At 40.9% G+C, this 26,222-nt stretch overlaps 1 protein-coding gene across 2 annotated transcripts; it reads left to right on the top strand.

The window, feature by feature from the left end:
- Positions 1–1,395: 1,395 nt before the first annotated feature.
- gypc (glycophorin C (Gerbich blood group)) lies at positions 1,396–25,245 on the top strand. Of its 2 annotated transcripts, XM_035409016.1 has the most exons (4): positions 1,396–1,719; positions 3,277–3,492; positions 21,579–21,620; positions 22,623–25,245. In XM_035409016.1, the coding sequence occupies exons 2-4, from the start codon at positions 3,420–3,422 to the stop codon at positions 22,817–22,819; spliced, it is 312 nt and encodes a 103-aa protein (XP_035264907.1). In that variant the 5' UTR covers positions 1,396–1,719; positions 3,277–3,419; the 3' UTR covers positions 22,820–25,245. The 2 variants fall into 2 exon arrangements, with proteins under 2 accessions (XP_035264907.1, XP_035264908.1); XM_035409017.1 differs by lacking the exons at positions 1,396–1,719; positions 3,277–3,492 and adding an exon at positions 20,121–21,491 and having other exon boundaries at positions 22,623–24,775.
- Positions 25,246–26,222: the final 977 nt, after the last annotated feature.

The raw sequence follows: 26,222 nt of genomic DNA, 5'->3' as shown, positions 1-26,222 counted from the left end.
TAAATAATGTGTTTTACATACACACAGAGTACATGCACACCACACACAAACACATATACACACACACACACACACAAAAACTCACGAGCACCTACGCTAACACCTGCATGCATTACACACAATATACACTCAGGCAGGTTAACATTAAAAGCTAAACACATGACCCCGCATGTACACACAGGTAGAAAAACAGACATCAATCTTTGGGTGAACATATAATAAATCCATCTCTCAACTAGACATGCGAAGCGTAACAAAGCATGCCTTTTTCTTTTTTTTTCTTTTTGAGTACCATGTAGTCATTTACTCACTGGAACAATCAAATATGAATACATTTTAATTTCATGCAGTCTTTGTGAAGGATAGTGTAACTAAGAAATGCTTTGTATCTTGAGCAGACTGGTGTCTGTTCCTCCCTTGTCGTTTCTTTTCTCTTCTCAGATGACATAATTGACACCAATTACCAATTTGTTGAGATAATTCTCAGGGAGTGGATGAAAGCCTGGTTTCATCTGGACTTTGTGTACAGAGGGACATGGCCAGAGAGAAACCTACTCACTGCTTCACAGGAAAATTCTGCTGAAAAAAATAAAAATCTGAGGTTCCATTGAAGACAATCTGATCACAAAGCAGAACTCCATTAAAGAATGAAATTAGTTTCTAATAGTGTCAGGCCAAAGGCAACAGTCTCCAATTTAATTAAGCAACTCCAATAGCTTGAAATTGGTCTGGGGTGTATTGTGGCATCTGATTACTATCCTGAAATTAGGCAGACGTGAGGAGGTAAGACAAACTCAGCATTGTGGCAACAGGACCTGAACCTCAAGCTGCTCAGTGCGTCCACCCCACCTGTCATTGTTAAAATCTTGTATTCTACTCATGAGCTTTGGGATTATGTGCACATGCAGAATAGAGCTCAACGCTCAGAGGACTACCACGGTGTGAACTGAGATGCGTTGTTGGGAACCTGGGCTTGTAACCAGGAGATTGCTTGTTTGGTCCAGTTCTCGCATTGGGCTCAGCCATTATACCCTACGGAGGACAGAACTCATGCTGAATTTCTTGTGCAAATACCCGGCTGTATGTGCTGATAAAAGTAGCAGAAATTGATGCTGGGGGAATTTACCTTCGATGTTAGCGCCTGCTATGGTAAAGAATGACAGTAAGAAGCTAAACAGGCCTTCCATGTTCCGTCATTCTTCAGACCTTTGTGTGACTGGGCAAAGCTCCTAGACTTCCATGATTTTTGGATCATGGTTTTTATTTTTTTTAAATTGAGGGCCAGTGCCAGAACACCCACCACCCCCAAGCTCCACCCGCTTCCCCCTCTCGTCTTCCTGCAATTTCTCTAGCACCCCAGTGCGCTCTCTTCCTCTTTCTGGATCTCTCACACAACAGCTGTAGGTCATTTGCATAGCAGGGGAGGGGCCTGCTGAGCCATTGGCCCAAAGGGAGGAGATGATCAGCATGGGAACATGCAGAGAAGTTTGCAGGCAACAGATCAGTTCTACACCTCAACTAAAGAAGAGAGAAAACACACATGCTGCACGCGGCTCACAGAACAGTTCCTCAACAAAGAAGCCTGGACTCTCAAACTCAGAAAGTGGACCTATTTCTCACACTACAGCCCAAATCTTTCCCACTTTTATTTTCCTGAAGACAGCAGATAGACTTTGGCTGAGAGGAAACTTGTTGCTCCACGGCGCGTAAAAAACATTGGTGAGTGCTCCCGTTTCTAAGCTTTCCCTGAAATGTAGTGTTCTCTCTCTCTCCCTCTCTCTGTCTCTCTCTCTCGGTCTCTCTCTCTCTCACCCCCCCCCCCCCCCCCCACATACTGGGCAGCCAAGTTGCATAGCAGTGGGGAATAATGTGGGAGGCAGTTCGAACATCAACTGACTAATAGGCAAGCTTGTTCTGCAGCTGCAGCAATGACAATCAAGTTGAAAAACCACACATGCTCTTGATGTCATCACTGTCATTTGCTTCTATATCTGTTCTTGTCAAATTTGAGAATTATTGAGTAAAATATTAATTATCTTCTCTCGGCTCTAAAATCACATTCCAGAGATGCAAAATGTTTCATCGCTGACCTCAACATTATTATTATTCAATGCAAAGTATTTGTTTCTTTCTATCCCTCTCTTGCAAATTCTGAATTGAAGAAAAATTATAATTAGCCCATAGTTGAATGAACTGAGAGAACAGCAATGATGAGGACTACAAAGGCTTCATGGATCTACTTCCCTTGTGTATATATTATAGGGAGGGCCAAAATGTGTGTACTGTGTTGAAACAGTACATAAAATATGCTAAATCTGTTTTTAAAAGGCTGTTTCTCGGCAAAATCATTATCTTAAGATTTGACACCCACCCCCCAAAAAAAGCAAATAGTCACTGATGTAAACACAATCTTCTTTTTCAAGTCAAAGTGATTGGATGAAGTTTGTTTAGGGTCTAGCCTCATTTAATCTTCTAATGAAACTGCAGACTTCCATTTGAAAACCCTCCCCAGATTTTTGAGGACGAGATATTACAGTCTTTGTGTTACATTACTTTAATGACAAAGTCCTCGGTATCACCTGATGCACTAGATAAATCATGCAAGGCATATACATCCTGCTGATTCTTCTTGCCCATAAGCATGCACATATATGCATTTGTATTTTTACACTCCTGACTCCATACAGTGAGACACAGCTGCAGATAACCTCCTTTTTTCAAGGGAGGAGAGAAAGTGAGTGAGCCAAGAATGTAAGAGGTGGGGAGTAGTGCTGGTGGTGGGGGTCTGGGAACTCCGGTGCTGGGTGGTGTTCTTTAATGGTTTGTGCCTGACAGGGATAAAGTGTGACTCCAGCTCTGAGCACGGTTATGCACAGGATCCTCCCCTGTTGGTTGGAGGGTCACGGCATTACCAAGTCACTGTTGAGAAAAAAACAACATTATCAGTTTATGGTGTTACTGAAAGACTATGAAACCCAGCCTACTTTTCTTCTGGTTCCAGCTAGAATAATTTTATATTTACCTTGTTCCCTCGTTTGCTTGTTATGGCAAAATATGCACACATTTGTTTGTGTAATTTGTTTCATTAACCATGCAACCAGCTTCAAAATAACAAATGAAGTCATAAAGGCTTTCTTACGTCAGTTTGAACCTTTGAAGGGAATGACGGTGTGTGTGTGTGTAATAAAGAGAGTGAATGAGTGAGAGACAGAGAGCGAGAGATGGATTGAAGGAATAACACATGGTGTTTCCCTTATCTCTCCCGCCTCTCTGTAGCAATCTGATGCCAGAGCAAAGTATCCCCACACCCCAGTCCGGCCCTCTCTGACTTCCCGCAGTGGAGCTCTCTGCCCATTCCTGCCCCTCCAATCCAGCTGTCCTTCTTAGTCCTTCCCCAGAAATCCTATTAGCCAATTACCATGGATCTAAGCTCCACCTTAACAAATAACTCAATGAGGCATCAAGAATCTGCAACGCAAGCTGTCATCCCCAGTGAGTACACGCCATTATGCCCTCACACATAATGCACCTCTCTCACTGCCCTGTGCTACACTGCACAGAACCTCATTGTATTTCCATTTAAAGGTCCTAACTTCACCTGTGTTACCCTCTCTATAGGGCAGGTAGGATGAGAACAAGGGTTAAGCTGGGTTATTTGGTGAAGGTTATGGCTGAACAGATGAGGCCTCTCCTCTAAACTCTACAGAGTATGGATTTATGTGATAACTTCCTTCAAGAAAAAAGTTAAAGTCATTAGTGCTTATGCAAGGCTTTGCATGCCTGTTGTTTGATATATACATATATTGTATATCTGGACACCCCTTCATCTGGGGCTATTTTTTATGGTTTGGACTAGGCCCCTTAGTTCCAGTGAAAGCAAATCTCTATTTTAGACGATTCTGTGCTTCCAACTTTGCGGAAACAGTTTGGGGAGGGCACTTTCCTATTTCAGCATGACTATGTCCCTGGGCGTACTGCAAGGTCCATATAGAAATGGTTTAATTGAGATTGATATGCAAGAACTTGACTGGCCTGCACAGAGCCTTGACCTCAACCCCATCCAACACCTTTGGGATCAATCAGAAAGCCAACTTTGAGCCAGTTAGTGCCAACCTCACTAATGCTCTTCTGCCTGAATGGATGCAAATCCATGCAGCAATGCTCCAACATCAGGTATAAAGCCTTCCCAGAAGAGTGGAGGTTGTTATAGTAGCAAAAGGTGGACCAACTCCATATTAATGCCCATAATTGTGGATGAGATGTTGGATGTCAGGTGTCCACATGCTTTTGACCATTTAGTGTGTATATACTGTACACACACACACACACACACACACACACATATATATATATATATATATATATATATATATAAAACCTGTCCGGTTTTCCGAGAAATGCGTCTAAAAATGCTTGCAATTAAATTCTACTCCCTTCACAAAGTTTATAACAAAAATCATTAAAGTTCTCTTGAAGTATTGCTCTGCCTCTGTATTCTCTAGTTGCATGTAGAACCCATTATTCATTTTCTGAATAAGTTACACCCATGATAATATACTGACAGAGAAAAGATGATCTTCATAATTTGTTTTGCACTTGAAGCTTGAAATCATATCCTTGAGCCTCTTGTAATGTAAGAGCCATATTCATTGCTTCTTGAACCGGGTACACTAATACCTAAAAACATGAGATCGCAAAAAGGATGAAGATGGCCTCTTTCTTGACAATGCCACCTTGTTTACTCTGGAGAATGTTCTGGAAGGGTGCGCGGATCCAGTGCATGGAATGAATTCAGTGCTGGTCCCTCTGTGGAGTTAGAATACCTGCAAAAACTAGGCGACTGGGATTGTGTGCAGTTCACTTTTTCTCCACATAGTGTTTCCTGCCTTTGTTTTCTCAGTTATCAGGCTGCGAATGCCATTGTTTCATTATTTAAAACATTTGCCATGCACTGCACCGTATGTCAATATTCACTGGCCTTTCACTGTAGCATTCTAACAGCCTGAGTAATGGGTCAGTGGCAGGAGATTTCCTAAAACTGATTTTCATTTATTTAAGCAAAACAGGAAAAGCATACAATGACTGAATGTTAAATTTTATCAAGTAAACGGTTTGTTACAGTTTCCATGAGCTAAGCGTTGGGCCTCCCACTAGTTGAGCTGCTGTTTCTTCTATTTGTCTGAATGTGGGTGATTAAAGAAGCACAGATTAATCCCACGCTCAGCAGCCAATGTTTTCCCAAGGTGCGATGAGGGTAATTTGTTTCTGATGTTAATTGTGTACTTGTGTTGACTGTTACTCCTCATTATACCTGAAGGGGAAATATTTTTTTTTGCTATTTCTTTAAGCAAAAACCCTAGGAAATAGTGATAGGTACATTAAGTACTGCGCAGATATATACAGCACTCAAGCACAAAGGCACTCTAATGATTCCACCATTCAAGTCTGCCTTTAGTGCTGCTAGGATATCTCAAAGATGTACATTTTGTTTGTGTTGTGTGTGCCTGTGTGTATGCATGTGTCTTGAGGGCGTGCAGTGGGCATGATCTGAAAGGGATGTTAATGGTCGTTTACTGGATTTAGAAGAAACCTGTGAATACATTTTTACATTCCCATTCAACCCATTCCACTCAGAAATAAAACTATTTTATTTTACATCCATCTCGTTGTAAAAGGAGCCACCATGTTGAGAGATTCAGCCATGTGTAATTAAGTGCATATGGCAATGGTAAAGCATAATTGCATTCCCATCCCGCAGCGCAGTTTGTGGTGCGGTCTCACTACACCGTTAATGGAATGACATATTGCCACGCGTCTTCCCACTGTTCAGAGAAGGGGACTGTCGCAATGTTCTCTGTTTGAAAGCCTGTGCTTACAAGAGAGTATGGGGTTCCTGAGGTACTCGAGAAGTAATTTCCCAGCCCTACATGTGCAAAGCATTCCTTCATGCAGGGCGTTTGGAAATACACATCAGTTTATCATGGGAAATCTAAGGATCAACCCGAGCTTGCAAGACAGTAACGGTCACATTTTTTGTATCAAGGGGTGATGGGTGGAATTTAATGTCAAGGGAGTTCTCTGCATTCTATCAACTGACTGACCAATTGAATACAGTCTTTTCTCTCAGCCGATTAAAATAACAACTTATCAGGCACATTGACAAAGACATGCAGGGATATGTTTTCTTTTGGAAAAGGAAACCTGACTCACAAAGATTAAACTTATATTTATATTTATACTTATTCTAAATAAAATCCTAATGATTAAAAATGGCTGACCAACAATTACCCAGATGGGTACTAGCCTTTGGTGGACTTCTGAGGTGTGTGTGTCTCTCCCCATGAGTGAAGCTCTTGTAGAGCTTTGAAATTCATCACAGGCGCTATTTACAGTATATGAAATACATTATTATCATTCAATTAATTAACATATTTAACATGTTAACTTATTTACTTACAGCACCAACTTCTCAGTCAAGACCTAAAACAGAGCCTGTTTTGAAATGGTCGAATAGTATCAGAAGATGGGGAGAGGGAGGAATTGGCAACACCAGATACAGTGAGGTCAACCCTGCATTTACCACTGCAGGTCATCTGATTCCATCACACAATTTTACGCCAGTTAACAAAGTGGTCCAGGACAAATCAAGAGCAAGATAAGGCACCCTTACACCAGCATTGGATGAAAATCACAGGCAAAAGGGGTTCTGTTTTAACTGTTCTCACTGAATTTTTCAAAACTCCAGCCTGCTACGACCCATGGCGTAGTAAGACAGATGTCAAGATGTGTCTTGATATTCATTTGAATTAATAACGCTAATAAATATTGCATGCCTTTGCATACTATTCATACATATTATGCAGTGCAGTCAGACAGTGACACAATTTTTTCCGTTTTGGCTCTGTACTCCCGCACATTGGAATTAAAATGAAACAATGAATATGATGTTAAAGTTCAGACTGTCTGCTGTAATTTAAGGGTATTTACACCCATATCTAGTAATCCATGTAGGAATTAGGGGAACAAAAGTAATGAGACAAATTAACAATCTTACATAAAGTCATCATATTTAATATGTGACTGCAAATCCTTTGCATTAAATGACTGCCTGAAGTCTATGACCCATAGACATCATCAGATGCTGGGTATCTTGCCTGGTGATGCTCCGCATGGCCTGTAATGCAGCTATGTTTGTTTGGGTGATTTTTTTCTTTCAGCCATACAGTGAAATGCAAGTTTAATTAGACTGAGGTTAAAAACTCCTTGGTTACTTAAGCAGTCTATTTTGAGACATTGTCCTGTTGCAAGGTGAAGCACCACCCAATGAGTTTTGAGGCATTATGATGGATTTGAGCAGATCCTGTAAAATGTTTCTGTACAGTTCAGAATTAATCCTGCTGCTGCCATCGGCAGTCACATCGTCAATATAGACAAGCGGGCCAGTTCCAGTTTCAGCCATACTTGCCCAAGCCCTAACACAACCTCCACCATCCACCATGTTTCAAAGATGAGGATAGGGAGGGGGGGTGTTTTGGGTCATGAGTTCCTTTTCCTCCTTCACACTTTTCTTTCCATAAAATTTGTGAAGGGCTGCAATTCCTACATGGTTCACCTTATATGTATTTAAAAATGACAGCCTGCAGTTTTGTCATATCGATTGCTTCATTTCAAATCCAGTGTGGTGGAGTAGAGTCAAAACAACAAAAATGTATCAAATGTCCGAATACCTATGGACTGCACTGCGTTATTATATACACCGTCATACACGAGGCAGCATCACCCATATCTCAATATAATTCTAAATGTCTTATGATATTTTTCCTGTTTGCAGCATAATGGTTAGTAACATATACGTTGTTATTTAATACTTAACTCCAGGGTTGCAGGTTTGATTTCCAGGTGGGGCACTGCTATTGTATTCAAGCAAGGTAGTTGATCTGCATCGCTTCAGTAAATACCCAGCTGTAGAAATGGATTGCAGGTATGTAATGTAAATGGTAAATGGACTGCATTTATATAGCGCTTTTATCCAAAGCGCTTTACAATTGATGCCTCTCATTCGCCAGAGCAGTTAGGGGTTAGGGGTTAGGTGTCTTGCTCAAGGACACTTCGACATTCCCAGGGCGGGGTTTGAACCAGCAACCCTCCGACTGCCAGACAATCGGTCTTACCTCCTGAGCTATGTCGCCCCATGAATGTAAGCTACGCAAGTCACTCTGGTAGAGAGTGGATGCTAAATCCCTGAACTGTAAAATGAACTGATGTTGGTATTGAAAGAAAGAGAAGGAAGGAAAAAGAGAAGGGGATAAAGAGATAGAGAACACAAGAGGACAGGGAAGATGAAAGAAAGAGAGCCAGAGGGAGAGAGAGGAAGAGAAAGGTCTGATTTTCTGCTGAAGCCCAGGAAGTGTAGGGGAGGAGGGGGTGTGTAGCATTCCTGCTATTGTGCTTGAAGCCCATCTCCCAGTCTGGGCACAGTCCCGAGCCCTACAAGAGGAAGTCTGCTCCGCGCTGATAAACGCCCAGCAAGTCAGAGACGTTCGCCAAATTTACGGGAGCCATCTCTTAAGGCCCGGTCCCGCCCGCACCGGCCGTATTTCTGATGAACGCAAGCGCTGGTGAAAGAGATGCGACAGTGCGGCGCCGTGAGCTCGCTGATGATTCTGACGTGCCAGCGAATGATCAACAGAACCGTGAGAAAGGGGGCGGGTGCGGCAGGCATCCTCGGTAGTTTGGATTTGTCACTTTGCATGCTCGGCTGTGCCAACGCCTGCCGGCAGCCTCTATCCACGCAGTGTGTGCGCTGCCTACATGTTTTTAAGGTGTTTCTGAGAAGTGTGTTCTTTTAGCTAGCAGTGCTTTCTCAGCAGTTAAAACATCCTTCTGTTCATGTGTTTCGATCCTCTCTCAGTATTTCTCAATTTATACCTTAAAGGTGCCTGTCTCGCAGCTGTAGAGACCGTGCTGTAAAGCTGTATGCATCTGTCATACTGTGTGTGTGTGTGTGCGCACGTGCATGCGTCTGTGTGTGTTTTAACACATTAGAGGTGTGCTAAACTCCACCTCTACCACACATATGCATGCGTGCGTACACACTAAATTAGATGAAGAATGGAGCTGTTCCTGTCATTTTGTGAGAAAATGACAGCATGCTAAATTGCTTTAACATTTTATTGACATGCTCTCTGACAAAATGATGTAGAATCACAATGAATGGCTGGGAATTATGAATTCATCCCAAGGAGTAACTGTCTTAGTCAAATTATATCACATGTATTGGGCTTATCTCCTTCTTCAGATACGGCACTATTAAGCTCCCCAGATAGAAAGAGATGGTTCTCTCATTGCAAATAACCTTTTGCCTCCAATTATATTTCAGCTCCTTATTTAATATGGGTCATGATTGCTCGCCTTTGAACCAGCTTAGACGAGCAGGAATAATTGACAAGATGAGTGAGGAAACAATTTTACATATACCCGCTTCCTGGTTCCAATTTTAACATTTAATCATTAATTGTGTCCATACCGCTTCCGCTTTGAAGTTACTGCATTTTCTCTTCAAGTTCCTACTGGATGAGGCACAGTGGCCATGTGACAATATGCCCAATGCCAAAACTCATGACCTGGGAAGTGACCCAATTTGTCACATTTGAAGGAGTGAATATTGCCCCTCCCCCCCTTTAGTTTATCATTCAAGATCCTATACAGAGGGTGAGGTGTTGAATTTTCCCAATTAATTTCCAGTCCTCCAATCTTCTGATTAACCTTGTGTGTGCATGCATTTGTGTGTGCGTGTTCGTTGTGTCTGTGAAATGGAGAAATTGATTATTCTCGCTATGTAAAAGAACAGCAGGGGTCTTTAATAATGCGGCAGAGGCCATCAGTTAATGGGAAATGAGAAAAGTGCGTTCGACTGAAGAACAGAAGGTCTGGTTGGCAAGGAACGGTTTTGCTTGATGAGGGATGTCAGAAGGGTAGCGTCACAAGGGATGCGCAGCCACCGGGACCCAGCCCAGACCTCCCTCCCTTCCTCCTCCTCCCCACGCAGAGATGGGAAACAGGTGCGTCTGCAACAAAGGCTCTGCCGCCTGCATGCAGATGCGCAGGCGCTGATTGGACAGACCCGGGCGGGGACGGAGTCTGTGTACAGCGTACTGACAGGGTGCCGAAGGGAGACGTCACGCGAGGCTGACAGACCCATCTGCAGAGAGGGTTAGAAAAACAGAAAAGAGTCCAGGGAGACGCATCTTAACTGAGGAGCTGTCAGGCGGCCCGGAAGCTTCTGGTGCAAACGTTTACGGCACAGACGTATCTCTCCAGCTGAACCGCAATGGAAGAGATCCACAAGTTATTCAGGAAGGCCAGCGTCTAGTGTTATGGTAGCGGTCCTACCTACATAGTCTACGATTCTGGGCAAAAAACGCTGTTACAATTTTCCATTCCAAGATCTTTCACTTCTTAAAATGCCTGATCATTCTTTGAAACAGTGGACTCTAGCCAGGGGTATGACAGCAATATTCAGAAGTGAACACAGAAATGTCTTTAAATGGAGATGAAAAAATTCACTTCTCGGGGGAAAAAGAGCAAGTTCATTGTTCAAAGAAATGGAAAAACAAAGTCCAAACATGAGGTATTTTCTTTCAAAGCTGAACCACAGTTAGAGGTACAGAATGATGTACAATATAATGTTCTACTCAGACAACTGCTGTTACTACGCAGTTATGCAAAATAAGACAAACCAAACAAAATTATTTATTGTTCAATTGTGAATGATTTACATAGGGGGCTCTTGTCTATTCTCAGATGAAGTGTCAATTTTTCATAAACTATCAGTTTCTCATTGTCAAAATGCATCGGTTAATACCATTCTATCAAAATGCATCCATTCCATTTTTAAAATACTCTCAAAACATACGCATTACAAAACAAAAATCAACAGTAACTAATTCAATTCTGAATCAATTGATGGTATTTTATCGATGCGGTTATATAATTGTTCCCAAGTGTAAGCAACTTAGTCTTAGTTTGGAAGCAACCAGCTGCCATCTCTAAATGAGCTTTCACTCCCCGAAAATAAACTTAGGAAAGGGTGACATTTTGACAACCTGGCCATCTGTCAAAGCATAGCAAACCAATGAGAGAGATGCAAAGTGCAATGCATACTGTCTTGCACTGAATGTTCTGTCATGCGATGATGACAGCTTTGTTCAGCATTCAGCCCATGGGACTAATATAGCCATCAGATATCTGATCACAAATACAGAAAAACACCCAATTAATATAACACATCAGAGACCCATTCACATGACTGTGTGAAGGGTTTACACACGCACAATATTTTAAGTTAAAATATTGAATTGGCCAAATTAACAAATTATCTTGCGAGGGTTAATTTCTGCTGTTGTTCTAAACTGTACTGTACAATATTTCTACAGAATCTTGAAGAGGGTGAAAGAGGTCCTGAAAACACAGTGGTCCCCTGGGTCTTATTATATTCACATTATGCTTGTTCAAATGACATTCTTTATTGATACTCCACACATTTCATTTGAGTTATGTTATGATAGTAGAAGGTTACATATGTGAATGCTAAATATCAATGAATGCATGGAAGGTTATCGTGATTCTGTGTCAATAAATATCCCATAACAACTTCTCAAAGTGCTGTCATTATGTCGGGTTTTATTAAGCCAAAGAATCTTTTGTATTTTTTTTATCAGCTGGTTGCCAGTATTCTGGGTCAAACTCAGGGACTCTGTGAGATTGCTGTGTTTAAAATTGCATGAGCCCTGCTCAAGACCCATTTCAAATGAGATTTTGATTCTCTTTATATCTCAGAAGTTAATGAATGGAAGGAATGAGAGCGTCTGTCAGGCTTGCGGGCCAGTCAGCCTCAAGGGGGTCACCCCAAAACTGGAGGCCAGCAGGGGGGTCATGCCCTTCGAGAGCAGCATGGGAAACCCACAATGACAGCTGGGAAATCAGCAGAAATGTCTTCAGTCTTATTAAGGGCAGGAGTGGCAGTAGGTTTGTAATGTCTTTCTTTATATTTGCACAGAACTAGCCTAAATGTGACTATCAGCTCAAACAAGGGCTCCTTTGTGGTTTTATATAGATATATTATCATATCACCCATCTCAATACCAGTTAAAGTTTGATGTAGTCATAGGTAATGGCAAAACCACTTCTATAGTTTTATAACATTTTCACAGTACTTGTCAGAGAAAGGCAGAAAGGAACAGAGAATGAGGGAGAAAGAGGAAGTGGAGAGCCAGATAGAGAAAGAAAAAACAAGGGCGCTGCCAAATATTTGAAATGTTGTGTAATGACATTAGGGGAGAGGGAGAGGCCGCACATGTGCTGCAATGGTTCACTTGATAATAAACAGCAGACTGCGCCAACAGAACACTGCGTCCCTAGGTGCATGAAGTTCAGATATGCTCAGTTATAACCATGGCAACCACTAGCTGTTGTGTCCAACCGTTATTGTCCCAAGGGTGCAAACCCTGGAAAAAACTTTGAGGACATTACTCCATTGAAGAGATCAGTTTTCATACACCACACTTTTACTCTGTCATGCATTCCATGCAAAGACCTGAAGCAATTTCATGTTCAGATTCCAAAATGGCAGGTTCAAAGAAAAACAGTTCTGGCTAACAAGGGGTTAGGTGGGAGTGGCTTATCTGAGTGGACTGTGGTAAACCACAGTGTGATTGGTGACACTTGGCAGTACTCTCCAAATAGCAGAGATAAGAGGTGTCATGAATCCCAAAGTGAGTGGAGCCACCATATTCTGTCATCTGACAGTTTTACTGACACCAATGAGCCACTCATCTTTTGGATGTGCTCCATATTATCCACACTGTGACTGGATATCACCAGCCCCACTTTTGAGTTCACAGTCAAAAAAACAAACAAACAGTAAAGACCAGGTGCATCACCAAGCTGCTAGGATTTAGAGACCTGAAAACAGAAAAACCTAAATATAAAACGCAGTCTCAGACCAAGATGTGCAATTCAGACCTTAGTGGGAGTTGTTAGTGACATGAGGACTGGTAGGGCAGATACGGTTCCAACTGAGCCCATAAGGGGCCAGGGATGTGAAAGGAGCCTCTCTACAGCGTCCCACGCTTTCAGCTGAACATGATGTCAGCGAAGAGCGAGGGGCCCTGTGCTGTGATCAGAGGACAGAGTAATCGCTTCCAGAACCTCTGGCGGAAGGAGCAGAAAAGCAGTCCGTAGAGACTGGGCGTTGGAGAGTCGGAGAACATGCTGGGGAGCAGTTATCACGGCAGAGCATCAGCTCAGCAGGGAAACAATGTTACAGAATTTTAAACTTCCAACTGATGTGTCCCAGCAAGGGGAAACAATTTTATATAATTTAAAAGTTATATGTGTACTGAAGCAAGCACAACAATTGTATTTACATTCATGGAATCAACTCATTCCATGATTGTAAATAATATGAAAAATAATTTTTAAATAATTGTATATTTAATAGTTGATATCAATAAAAGTACATACAAACATTTCTCACATGCTGTAAAGAAGGGTTTCACACGTAGTTTTGGTACAGGTATTTGATCTAGCTGCAAAACTGAGCTGACAGCTGTCTCTCACAGCTGAACGTGGATATCTTCAAGACTTCCTCATTACGACCACCGCATAAACAGAGGGGTCTGTTGAGAGTAGGTGTAGAGTGGATCTTAAATGGCTCACATCCTTCTGTTCCTCATGCATATGACTCTGTGTGAAAGGGTGGATGCATAGGAGGAATTTTATCTGATCTTGAAAAGACTGATTGAGATTTCTCTGCCCAGAAGTCATCTCTAAAAGTTACAAGCAAGCATGTCCGTTTTACACAAATTTTTGAGAGGACACAAACACAAACTCAAAAAATGTGGAAAATGTATGTCCACAATACAAATATTTTTTCTTCAATCTTTTGTTTCCCATATTTTATTCCCAATAGTGACAGTATTACACTTCCAACAGTAACAGCACACACTAAATATTTCAACAACATAATGTACTAAATGGTGTTGCTGTAAATCATGAGAACAATCATAAAATGAAATGAAAATATTTGGTTCACATTAATTAGCAAAGTCATTGAAAGAATTAGTGGATTTATACTGTACAAACAATATACTGTGTGTGTCTGCATGCCTCCAAAAGGCATCCCTCATTAGGGGTTTACCGTTGTGTGTTCCGTGACATATTTAGAAGAATGATTTAACTCAAATATGCAGTAGTCATCATCAATGCTAATTGTATATCTGAGAAATCTGAGGGCATGTACCCCTTCCGTTTGTAGCAGAACGCCACTGCAAGAAAGTACATAAAAATTATGTTCCTCACACTACATATTTAAACTGTGATGGCACACCTTTTCAGCACAGTTGTGATAACAAAAAAATGTAATATTTTTTGAATGTGTTGATTGGTATCACAAGTTTTCCTAGAAGAAAGTAACAGGAAAGTATGTGTGTGTGTGTGTGTGTGTGTGTGTGCATGTGCATGTTTGTGTCTGTGTGTGCACACATGCGAATGTTCGTGTGTTTCTTTATATGGTTTAGAAGACGTTCTTCCCTGGACATAACTGGAAGGCAGTGAGGAGATATATGTGGTGCAGCTCTGCAACTCACAAATGCCCATCTGCACCCCATTAACTTCTCCAAAACGACGGGAGCCCCAAAATGATCTCAGTACTGTAAAGCCCTCTCCCTTTCACTATGGGCAAAGCCCAAAGTCAAGTCAAGAGTGCCTCACTTAGCCCCTTCCCCATCCTTTGGACTGTCTTTGGCAATAGCTGGCTTATCGGACACTACGGCTGCAGTTGAGCAATGAGAAATCGTTACATTTTTAATGTGAAAAAAAGAGACAGATGAATATCTCTTCACCATGGAAAGATGGATTATAGTAGATAACCAATGAGAATTCCCTGTAATCACACTGTTCCTTAGTTTTACACAGTCTAACCCAACTATTTAAAAATATATATATTTGGCCTGGAATTAGCCCAAAAACCTGCTACTAATTCAAAAAAACTATTCTGCTGCTGGTTTTGGGTCATCTGCCTTTGTCCAAGTGGAAATTCTTCACTTCTGTAGATTCACATTTCGAAACTGGGTCAACATACTGGTTCAGTACCAGCCCTAATGGTCACATTACTCAAGGTTCAAGTGTATTTGCTTCTGCATGAAAGCAATAGCAACAGCCATTTCCAGCTCAAATTTGTAGTTATTCTGTGATTCTCTTTACCTCAAATGATAAATAAAAAATGTTTTCATCTTTCACTCTTACATAAGAAATGTAAGAACCAATAATAGAAATATGTAGTGCCTGAAATGCCTAGTTTTCCCTACCAAGAAATGTAATACATAAATAATTAACAATGTTGAAAAAGTAATACAATCAATTAGACTGCAAGAAATAGCCTGGGTCTCTTCAACATGAGCGTTCAGAGATTTCTGTGCCTTAAAAAAACATAAATAGCCTGCAAAAGCAAAGTATCCAAATTCTGCAACATAGTTTGGAGTTTGGAAGAGCCCCCAAAATCAGTATTTGCCCTGTCCAAGAGTAAGTGGCAAGCATATATCAGTTATAAATTGGAGCTAAAGGAGAAGAAAATATACACTGAGATCCTTCCTTTTCCCAGTAAATGTCGATTCTTTTTTTTTTTTTTTTTTTTTGGATCTCAGATTAAATGTGTAGTTTACATCTCATCAGTCTCAATTATGTTCCACTTCATGTGAAATGCATGTGCACTTGAACTGTCCCTCAAATCTACTCCCGTAGTTTTCACGTGACAACATGTAACTGGCAAATCTTCACAAAACTGGCTTGCAAAATTCTAAAACTGATATGTTCACATCAAACTTTGATTCAAAGTGAGGACATGAGATGCTGTTTGTGGGTACCATAGCAATGACTCTCCAGTTCCGTGTTTACAGTTACTCTTTTGTTGGTTACAATACTCGTCTGGCAAATATCTCGGTCCATATAACGTAAACGGACCAAAGTAGTAGCGATAGTGAGATGCTTGCTGTAGCAGCAGTATTGCTAATAAAAGCAAGGCTTCTTAAGAGCTGAACATCCAGGCTTTGCAGGTGGCCATAGGTGCTTCAGCAGCCAGTACACAGGGCCCTATCCACAGTTGTGCAAGGACCTAGATTTACCATTGTTTCTTAATTTCATCTAACTTTTCTGTGAGCTGTTACCTAAGCGGTGGTGTCACCATTGATTCTGGACAAGACTCGTATACTGTAAAATATATGTTTTGTGCTGGTGCAATCACCCCAGTCTGGACCGTATACACAAGGTCAACACCATCACCCACTAATAAAAATGTTCTTGGGGAAACACTGCAATAGTTTAAAGTTCCTGACTCTCCAACAATGTGTCTGCCTTCAGCAATACCGCCAAAGTCAAGATCAATATTTCAACATTTCTGATTTATGGTCCTTCAAAAATGGATATATATGTCCCCACAACAAAGCACTCTGTCTTGCATCTGAAGGCAACGGCAAAGAGTAAATTCACCAGGAACGCTAACCACTGTTGTCAGTACTGCATATGTCCCTTCTGCCTCCTACTGGCACCATGAGGTACAATGGATTTGCTCTTAAAATGTATGTTTTTTGCAGTTTTGCACAAACTTGGAAAAGAAAGACAACAGAAAATCACAACAAACACCATACACAATCCCCAATGTTAACAGTCAAGGCAGAGAAAAGTTACATTAATTTGATTCAAAAGTGCCACTGTGTGCAATTTACAGAACACGTTTTTATTGATACTTGTGTCAATGTGATGATTGCTTTGAAAATAGCTAAATTATCTACTGTTTTCTCAGTACTGAACCTCACACTAGGTGATTATTTATAGATATGTTCAGGTCAGATTTTGACGTGTGCAGCCATGTGACCAAATAACAAGGCTTAAAGTATATTTAAGAAAATTAGATACCTTGTTAAACATCAAAATAGGCAAATTACAGTTTTTCTGTTTTGTTTGAGTCATCTAGGAGACCTCCAGCAATGTTTGGTATAAATTTGACAAGGTGAAAGACTTTCTGACAAGCGTATAATTATAAACACTTTCTCTTTTGGCACACCATCATAAAACAATGTCTTTATTTCGAAAAATAATTTTTCTGTTCAGATCTATAGTGCTGAAGTTGATTGTGTATAGCCCCGTGAAAGCAATAGCTGTTTCCAACCCTTCCTTAAACAACTGGTTAATACTTAAAACTATACAAAGGAATTGTCTGCATTGGGGAGTGGGGGGAAACCATGTATAAAAATGACTGTAATTCCTAGTGATCACCCTTTATAGATGTAACTGCCTTCAAATTACAGCTGACAGAATTTAAAGGCATACTATGCAGGATTTCTTTCCTTCCTTCCCTCCTGTGTTTACAATCAAAAATGCCTCCTCCGCCATTCTCAACCCTGCCCAAGATTACAAAGCTCATGCACCAAAAAAAAAACAACTAGTTTTCTCTGCCAGTTTGCAGGATTCTTTTCAGTCCTTAAATTATGAAGAAAGAATGCGAGTGAAGGCAGAGGGGAACCCGATGCCTCCTATCAGCCTGTTCGAGCAAGTGGGCCCAGTATGTCAGAGTTTGAAAAACTCATGGTCCAACAAGGTGGAGTGGCTAGCTAACAGGGAGCTTGCTGACACATCGCATGTATTTCTGGCCATGTGTGTTTGCAAGATGGCTTTGATTTTATGATTTACGTAAATTCATGCAAAATGGAAGGAGCATGTCAGTGCAACCGTGCAACCGAGTCTTTTGGGAAATGTCAGAATTATCATTTGATTGATGAAGGTGCACATTGTTTGTTTAGAGTCGTGCTTGTTTAACATTCATATAAAAGCAAAAAAAAAAAACAAATGCCAAATTTGTTTGTAGCATATGAGCCTCAAAAACAAACTGACATTTTGTTTTCTGTTATAGGCAATCCAGCTTACAGATATGATGTGTGATATTACCTACAGAACCACACACCCATTTGGCAAATATCTAGCATGTCTGGGGAAATGTGAGTGCTCTGCCATCTATGCTTTCTAAAGCTTGGATTGTGCCAGATTCTGTGGGATGGTCTTTCAATCTGTGTGGCCGTCAGCACGATGATGCTACCTTAAAATGTGAAAAGACGTCCACGGTAGCATACATTGATGTGTTCTTCGTTGCGAGGAGGCAAGGAGCCCAATTTGAAGCTGATTCGCTTGTCTCCTCCAATATTGGAACATTGGAGGGAGGACACTAAGATTAGTTTCCGGGGCACATAAGGAGACGAGATGGCAGCGGAGGAAAGGAGAATGCATTTTTCAAGCAATGGGATGCACCCTACCACGATTCAAAACGATCTGATCTTATTTGCTTCACCAAAAATTCTGGTCTACAGCTGTCGCTGATATGTAGTACTGCAGAACATCATTCCTACAAAAACTTTATAATGTGCTATTCAGTGAAATTATTAAATTATTGGTGCAATTCTACATAATTTAACATTTCCTCTATTAGTGGGGGAAAAAAACATTGATAATATCAGTGCAGTTGATGTTTCCACTGGCTGAATAAACAACAAATTACAAATGATTATTTATATTGGATGTATTTTAGTTTGGGGAAGTTATTACTTTCTCTGTTCTCCAGAACCCCCCAAGCACCGGAACCTTCTCCAGATGGGTTTTGGCTGCACCTGCAGCACCGCTAGCTCTAGCTTTCAGGCCAGGTTGGTTAGGTCAGGGTGTCTTGTTTGCTCTTTTAATATTAAAAAACTGTTGCTTCTCGGAGGGTGAGGTTTTTGTTCCATACCAGGTGCAGTGGGCAAACTGTCGACATGTGCCATAGTTCCATGCCACTAGCAAATGGGCTGTGATTCTACCCCAACCAAGACACTGCCATGTCTGTGTTGCCAAGCCATTAGGAGCACATTTCAGCAAAGGCAAAAAACTCTATAGAGCACTTCATGGAGAATAATTGTTTGCTGAGATTCTCCATAATTGTTTGCAGTACACGTTGCTCTGCTCCAGATTTTTTTTTCTTTTTTTCCCAACGCCTCTGAAACGCCCGAGGACTCAAAAATATCTCTCTTCTTTTTCCCTTGGACCGAGTGTTAATTTCTTATTCAAAAAAATCATATCATCAGGATGCCAGCCACTGGGCTAAAAGAGGCAGAGTTAATCTGGGACTCAGTCCTGCTGGGAGAAACTCATGAGCGCGGCTCAGTGCTGCACTGCATTCAGTCCAGATTAGCACCGCTTCCGGGAGCGCACTGAAAGCAAACACTCAACCCCCGGGCGCGTGTCTTTTCTCTTTTTTTTCCCGCATGCCGACTGACAGCCCGCAGTCTATAAAGCAGCGAAACGAACATTCGTCCATTTGCTGGACCGTCGATGCCAAAAAGCTATCTGGAGCGTGACACCGTTTCCCCCGTGCTCGCTTCCCTCAGCTACGGCCAAAGGCCAGGACATCCTTCCCCCCAGAGTGGAGCAGGCTTGGATCTGGTCAGCAGCCAGGCAGTCCAGGTGCCAAGAACCACAATGAGATCAGGCTAATAAGAGGCCCCTCTAGGGCAAGATGGTGCCTGTGTATCCTGCTACAGATCTGTCAAGGGCTTATGTACTCTGTTCTTCGATACTCGCCTGCACCCATTCAAGGAGGTTGAATGTACAGTATCTATTCCACAAACATAATCATAACTGATGTAAAATTGAGACAGATTTGATATCGTTCACTTTTTCTGTACTTTTAAATAGAGGTAATAGGGTTACTTTTTACAGCATTTATCGCTTTTGTCATGACCTGAGCTGGTGAGGTTAATGAAAAATGTATTCATAAATAATACAAGTAATTTGCTTTCTTACATTTGAATGCATATTTAATTAATTCTATAAATGTAATAAAATTAAGGCTATAAATGCTATAAAAGGAAAAGTTAATGTTCTGCATTTGTTTGCTCTTGTTATTTGTGTAAATGTTGAATACTGGGAATGTGCACTTTATATTCTAAATTATATATATATTTAAATATATTGGTGGGAGCCCTCCCAATATATATTGTCCCTGGTCTGAGAATTCATAGCTGTGGCCCTGCCTGGAAAGACTTTGAAATTGCGAACATTTTCAATGATGTCGGCCTAAAACAGACCTTCACTGCAGCTTTAGTGCACTAGCACATATTGATTGCGCATATTAAAACTAGTTTATTGAGATGCCAAGATGAAGAGGGGGAAAAGACCTGAAGCAACATTGGAAAACTTGGGCAGAATTGCTTTGTAATAGCATTTGATTAGTTGCTGTGAAACACATTGGTGAAAGTTTAGTTGCGATTTATGACTATTCAGTATATGATTTGCATATATAACTTTTTACAGGGAAAATATTGAGTGTATGTTTATATTACAAATTACTGAAATATATGGATATAATTATATAACTAGAACGTCTGTGGCAATTGGCAATTCAGCCTTTACCTATAAAAGAATTTAAAAACGGAAAAGCACCTGAAGTAACGCGTTTACATAAAAAAACGTAAAGACAGCAGAATACCAGGGATAACGAGGCCTGCGTTGGGTCTTCAGAAGGAAACGACCGAGAGAAGCATGCAAATGAGGAAACCGCAGGAAAACGCAGAGCAGAAGACAAATTAAATGAGGCTTGAGTGTTTGAGGTGAGGAAAGTCTGGACAGAGGCCTTTCTGGGACCCGCCCCCACGCGCTGGATAACGATGCACCTGTGTACAGGCCTAACCATGCTACCGCACGTCCTACAGTCAACATCTCCTCTCGCCTGCCAGCCATCCCAGTGCGCTCCCTCTCTCTATCTGCACCTGAAAGAAGTCTGTAACTGACATGGGTTCTTTAAACCGTGAGGGAGTCGTGGTTTAAACAATGTTGATTAATGAAGCTTTAATGATTGCCTAACACCTAGGTGTTACAAGTAATTAAGCATTAATGAGGTATGCTATAATTGCATGCATTAGTGGATCGATTACCATATTGTGTCGAGTCTTGCAGCACTTTTGAAGGAGCCAGCTCTTGTTTTTTTGCACCTGAAGTGAGTTGCCAAAGTTTACAGTTTAGAGTCTGGGTACTGGAGAGAAATGATACGCGCACTTAGGAGTGTGTACCGTCCTTCAGAGGGAGCAGACTCAGGGCAGACAGATGTTCTTGCGTTTTAATTTATGATCACCCACACCTTAATTGCTTTCTTTAATTAGCTGCTATTCTTCTTTTGATGGATATACAGAACTACACATATCACACGCGGGGGACCAGCTGTCGAGCCTGTTTTACCTCAGTCAAAATGTCCCCTGTAACGACAATCAAATAATAATTCACACAAGCCTGATCTTACACAGGGCCTGGAAAATTGAGATCTGTCTGAGAGACTAAATAAACTCCTGCTGGTGATATGCAGGCTCTCTGCATGTTAACAAGCTGGCAAGAGGCAAAAAATGAATTTATGTGCAAAGGTGTGCGTGTGAGTGTGTGTGTGTGTGAGTGTGTTGAGGCTTCCTCCTGTTCCTAGTTTCTAATTGGCTGTTCGTGTATCTCAACAGGTAACAGTGCGAACGACCAATCCTTTCAGGCCATTCTGGGAGGTAAGTGAGAAAAATTCAATTGTTAGACCACCCCGACAGTCATATCATAGCCTCCAATGTCACATTTGATCTTCTCCTATCCGAAAAGGACCAATGAGGGTGCAGGTTTTTGTTTTAGCCGAGCACTTTGACTCCTGATTCAACTAATTAACTAATCGTGGTCTTTAATCAAACCTTGATAAGTGCTGGGCTAAAGCAAAAACCTAAACCCAGAATCAACCCTTTTTTATAAGACTGGACAATGCCAGTTTCAAGAAGCTGTGGGTTCTACTTCAGGAAAAATGCTTCCATTTCATACGCAACAAAATGCTTAACCCAATTACTCCACAAATAATCAAATTTCACCCACAGTGCCTTATAATGTGACAAGGTGGGGAATGTATCCAATATATTACCTTAACCCACTTTGGGTTGTTGAACATGGTTAACAACGGTGCAAGATTTTTAAAGAGCATCCCCCTCCAGCTGCTGATATTTTCTTAACTTCATTCTCTGTGCTTGTGTCACCTTTGTAGGCAATGCTATCCCATTGCTCACAAGTAAAAATAAATCAGTTACTGATGTTTGGTAATTGTGCTTATCTTATTAATGATGAAAAGTAGGTTCAGGACCATTTTCAGACTGAGCTCAGCAGCTGCAATCGAAAGTCACCTTTGATAAGGAGCACTAAGATAATTCAAATGTAAAGATAAATATGAATAAATCTACTGAATTTTATTTAGATAAATCATTTGTAAAATGTTCTATCACAATGCACTTCCCAGTACACCCTGGGCTAAACAAAGCAAAGCAAACAAGCATATCTTATATACAGTGAGCTCCATAATGTTTGGGATAAAGACTTTTTTTTCCTTCTTGATTTGGCTCTGTACTCCATAATTTTAATCAAACAATTCCCATTTGGGTAAAGTGATTCTCAGCTTTTATTGAAGGCCATTTTTATACATTTTGGTCTCACCACATGGAAATTACAGCCCTTTTTATACATGCACCTTTTCTTAGGTGTCATTGCCTCGGTGATCTTGGTTCTACTGTGCCTGCTGGGAACAGTGCTCCGTTACATGTACCGGCACAAGGGGACCTACCACACCAACGAGGCCAAGGGCACTGAGTTTGCAGAGACGGCTGACGCTGCGCTCAAGAATGACCCGTCCCTGCAGGATGCCGTCGACGAGAACAAGAAGGAGTACTTCATCTGAAGCGGGACGTCCCGACAGGGAGCCCACGCTTGCCACTCGGCCTGGGTTACTGTGGAAACCGTTGCCTTGTGCACTTCTCCTGCCCCTGAACCGCAACACCTGCAGCTAAGAACCATGTGATGCTTAATGAAAAGACATTTTGAACTTTCTATTAACCTGTACATCTTTTGTTAGTGCAAACCCCTATGTAATATGTCTTTCATTTTACCACAGGGAAAATAAACCCATGATATGTAACCAGCCTACATTAGCTGAGACACTTTATTCCTCAAAAACAGGAAACTGGGAGATCCAAGACAGTGTGCCATCACTCTCTGAAAAGCCTGGGATCACATCCTAGTCTAATCCAACAGATTTATTTCCTCTTCTGCCAACTGGAAGCTACACAATTAAAACCGGGGAGCATGTCACCTGTGTTGGGTCTTAGCTGTGCAGTTAATCCATCACTGGTCAGTCACTCCTGGAAAAACCTAAAATAAAGAAAATAAATGTAATGTGATTGTTATTTTATGCAGAGGGCGGTGCGGTCAATATCACTGTCTCCTGTATTAAAGATACTGTCTCCTTTGTGAAGATGTCGCCCTCTAGCATAAAAACGGTAGTCAAGGCAATACATGGGTTGTGTTTAATGCAGACAACTGCAGGTGTCCACTGGGCCCGTAGGGATATGCTGAGCTTGAACAAGCAAGGACCTGAAGAAGCGCATGTCAATCTCAAAGTATTAGCCATGTCCCACGTTTCCAGAAATGGTTTCAAAAACCAACAAAGGCCTTACGGTCTTAGTGCCATGAACACATCAAATAACGTACAGTTACCTGCTCTGGGAACATAATCTGCATTTTCTGCGTTGATGCTAGAGACTAAAATGGCTGTGCACTGGAGTGTCATTTTGTCTTGTGCCTCACAATCTGTTCTTGAGACAACTGGCACTGCCACGCTTTGTTTTTGTGATGTCATCATCTGTAATTATATTGTTTAGTGGAACTACCTATTGTTTTTTAATACTCATAAGCCATGACCAGTATTGCCTTTAAAATGTATTAGGATTATTTGTGTTTCATTGCAATGTGGCTCCCTGAGTTATATTTCAGAAGGAAATGTATTGCATGTAATTCAAACCTACAGAATTACATCTCTAATGATTATAGTGTGAAAAACTTGGAGCTTGTTTTCTCTGTAGGTTATCAGAAGGCAGGGTCTCATCTAATTCCAGTCACAATGATCAGACTTCATCCTTTCAACTTGAAGGACTGGCGACTAGGTTGCTTCATGGAGTTTCAAATATCTTCTACCTGAAAATATTCAAATACATTGGCTACGCCTCTCCTTAAAGACTCCATTACGGTCGACTTCATGAAAAGTTGGACCATAAAGGTCAGTTGTGACTGAAACTTCTCACAAGTTTAATGGTTAGCCTGGCCTCAAGCTCTTTCCAGAAAGGTTGAAGTCCGCTCATATTGATACAAACAGTTGAGACCAGCGTTTGTTTCAATGCCCAATCCATTTTAAACATGAGGGTTGTATACCAGCATGTGCAAGTTCTGGGATATTGTGTTTGTTTAAGGTATAATCACATTTCATGCTATTATTCCCTGGAATGTATGATGGTGCTTTTTAAGTGCCTCCGTAGAAAGGAAACATTTACAGAAACATGTAAAACTTTTATTAGATGCATCGTCGACCCTCCAAGTCCCCAATAATAGCCCAGAGAAAAACCATAAAAGTTCAAATAAAAGCCTTCTGCTTCAATTCAATTCAATTGCCTGGTAGCAAAAATGCATCACTGTGATATTAAGCATAATGTTAATTGACTTCCCACACAAGTGCAACTAAAGTATGGTGGCTATGATGGCACCAAAGAGACATATTGATCTTAAAATCACATTTTTTTATTCAAGTATGCCAAGAATAATGCAGTTGAAGAGCAGTGTGGCACTTAAAAAAAAAAAAACACAAGCACATGTGTGACTGGAAGGGGTGAAAAGGAAAGCTCCTAAATATTCCACAGCCTGTACAAGTAAAAACAGTGAGATGTGTGGGCATATTCAACAAGGTGAATGTGAGCTAATTAACAAATTCTTCCTTTTTTCTTTTTGTCGTAAATTGCTCACATTAACTTACAGTCTGAACAAAAATGGAACATGTGGAAGTTGACAGTCATTTTGCAGTTATAATTAATTTTATAATGAAGGTTTTCATTGTCAAACCCATGTCGGACCAGACTAGCAGTATGTGTTTGAAACTATAAGGTCTCAGAGTCATAGTGCCAGTATATGTTTTTAACAATAAGGTTCTTCTGTGTTCTACAGTGCTCTTCAGGAACTCAGTGTTTTCTTCTATGCCTTTCCGAACGTTACGTGAAATAAGATGAAAAGAAAAGTCAACTCACTTTGAAACTATTCTCAATAAAATAAAAAATTAATAAAGGTCTCTCTTTCTTGACCAGGCAACCAGTGGTGATGGTGAAACCGAGCTTTGTCAAAGATACAAATATTTCACAAAGGGGACCTTCACCCACCACCATCTTCTGCTTTAACGATCATTCCACGGCTGAAAGGTTTTTAAAAATCCAAATTTTCAAAGCTAGACAGTTTACTGTACCCGGCACATGCTCCATCCAAAGCAAGCCTCTTCAGCACTGCCTCTTCAACACCCCCCATGTTTCATCTCATGACTTTAAATAGCTTGTTTTCCACCTGAAAGTCTGACAGCCTAATATCTCCGCTCTGACTCCAACTCAGGACAGCAACACCCCAGAGCCATGGGAGGATCTACGACACTGTAGCCTACAAGCTGTGAAATAGTCATAAGAGCTGTCAGATTAACACATTTCAGAATGCTAAAACTGGCTCAAGGCCATTAAAAAATGGAAACTGTGCATTGCTTCTTTGTTCATTATGTTACTGTGAACAGACATCCTATTACAATTCTATATTCTTGAATGATGTGATATTAATCCATTATTTGTTCTAATTGCATTCCTTCTTTTTTTTTTTGATACAGAAGGTAAAACTTCATAGCACAAACTCGTGCCAATTCACAAAAAAACACAAATCCATGCCTAGCCATTACTAGGTTATAATAAAAGCCTTACAATTGCTAACTAGGCCAAAATGAATAGAAACAGCCAACTGACCCTGTAACATCTTGTTATATGACATCACACCTTAATATTTCTGAGATTACCTCTGTAAAATGCAGTTGGGAAGAGATTTACAGTTGTGTAGAAATGTGCTTTTTAATGATGTGAATATGGCCACATAATGGCATACAAAAATATTCCTGAGTGTATCTGGGGCAGTTCTTTTTTTATGTGGTGGAGGTGTAGCATAAAAATTAGGGAACTGGGGTTGCAACTCCAAGGAGTTTGAAGGTTTGATTCATAGGTGGGGCACTGCTGTTG

The sequence above is a fragment of the Anguilla anguilla genome, chromosome 3, assembly GCF_013347855.1.
Source record: "Anguilla anguilla isolate fAngAng1 chromosome 3, fAngAng1.pri, whole genome shotgun sequence".
Classification (NCBI taxonomy): Eukaryota; Metazoa; Chordata; class Actinopteri; order Anguilliformes; family Anguillidae; genus Anguilla; species Anguilla anguilla.
This window is presented reverse-complemented; position numbering and strand designations above follow the sequence as displayed.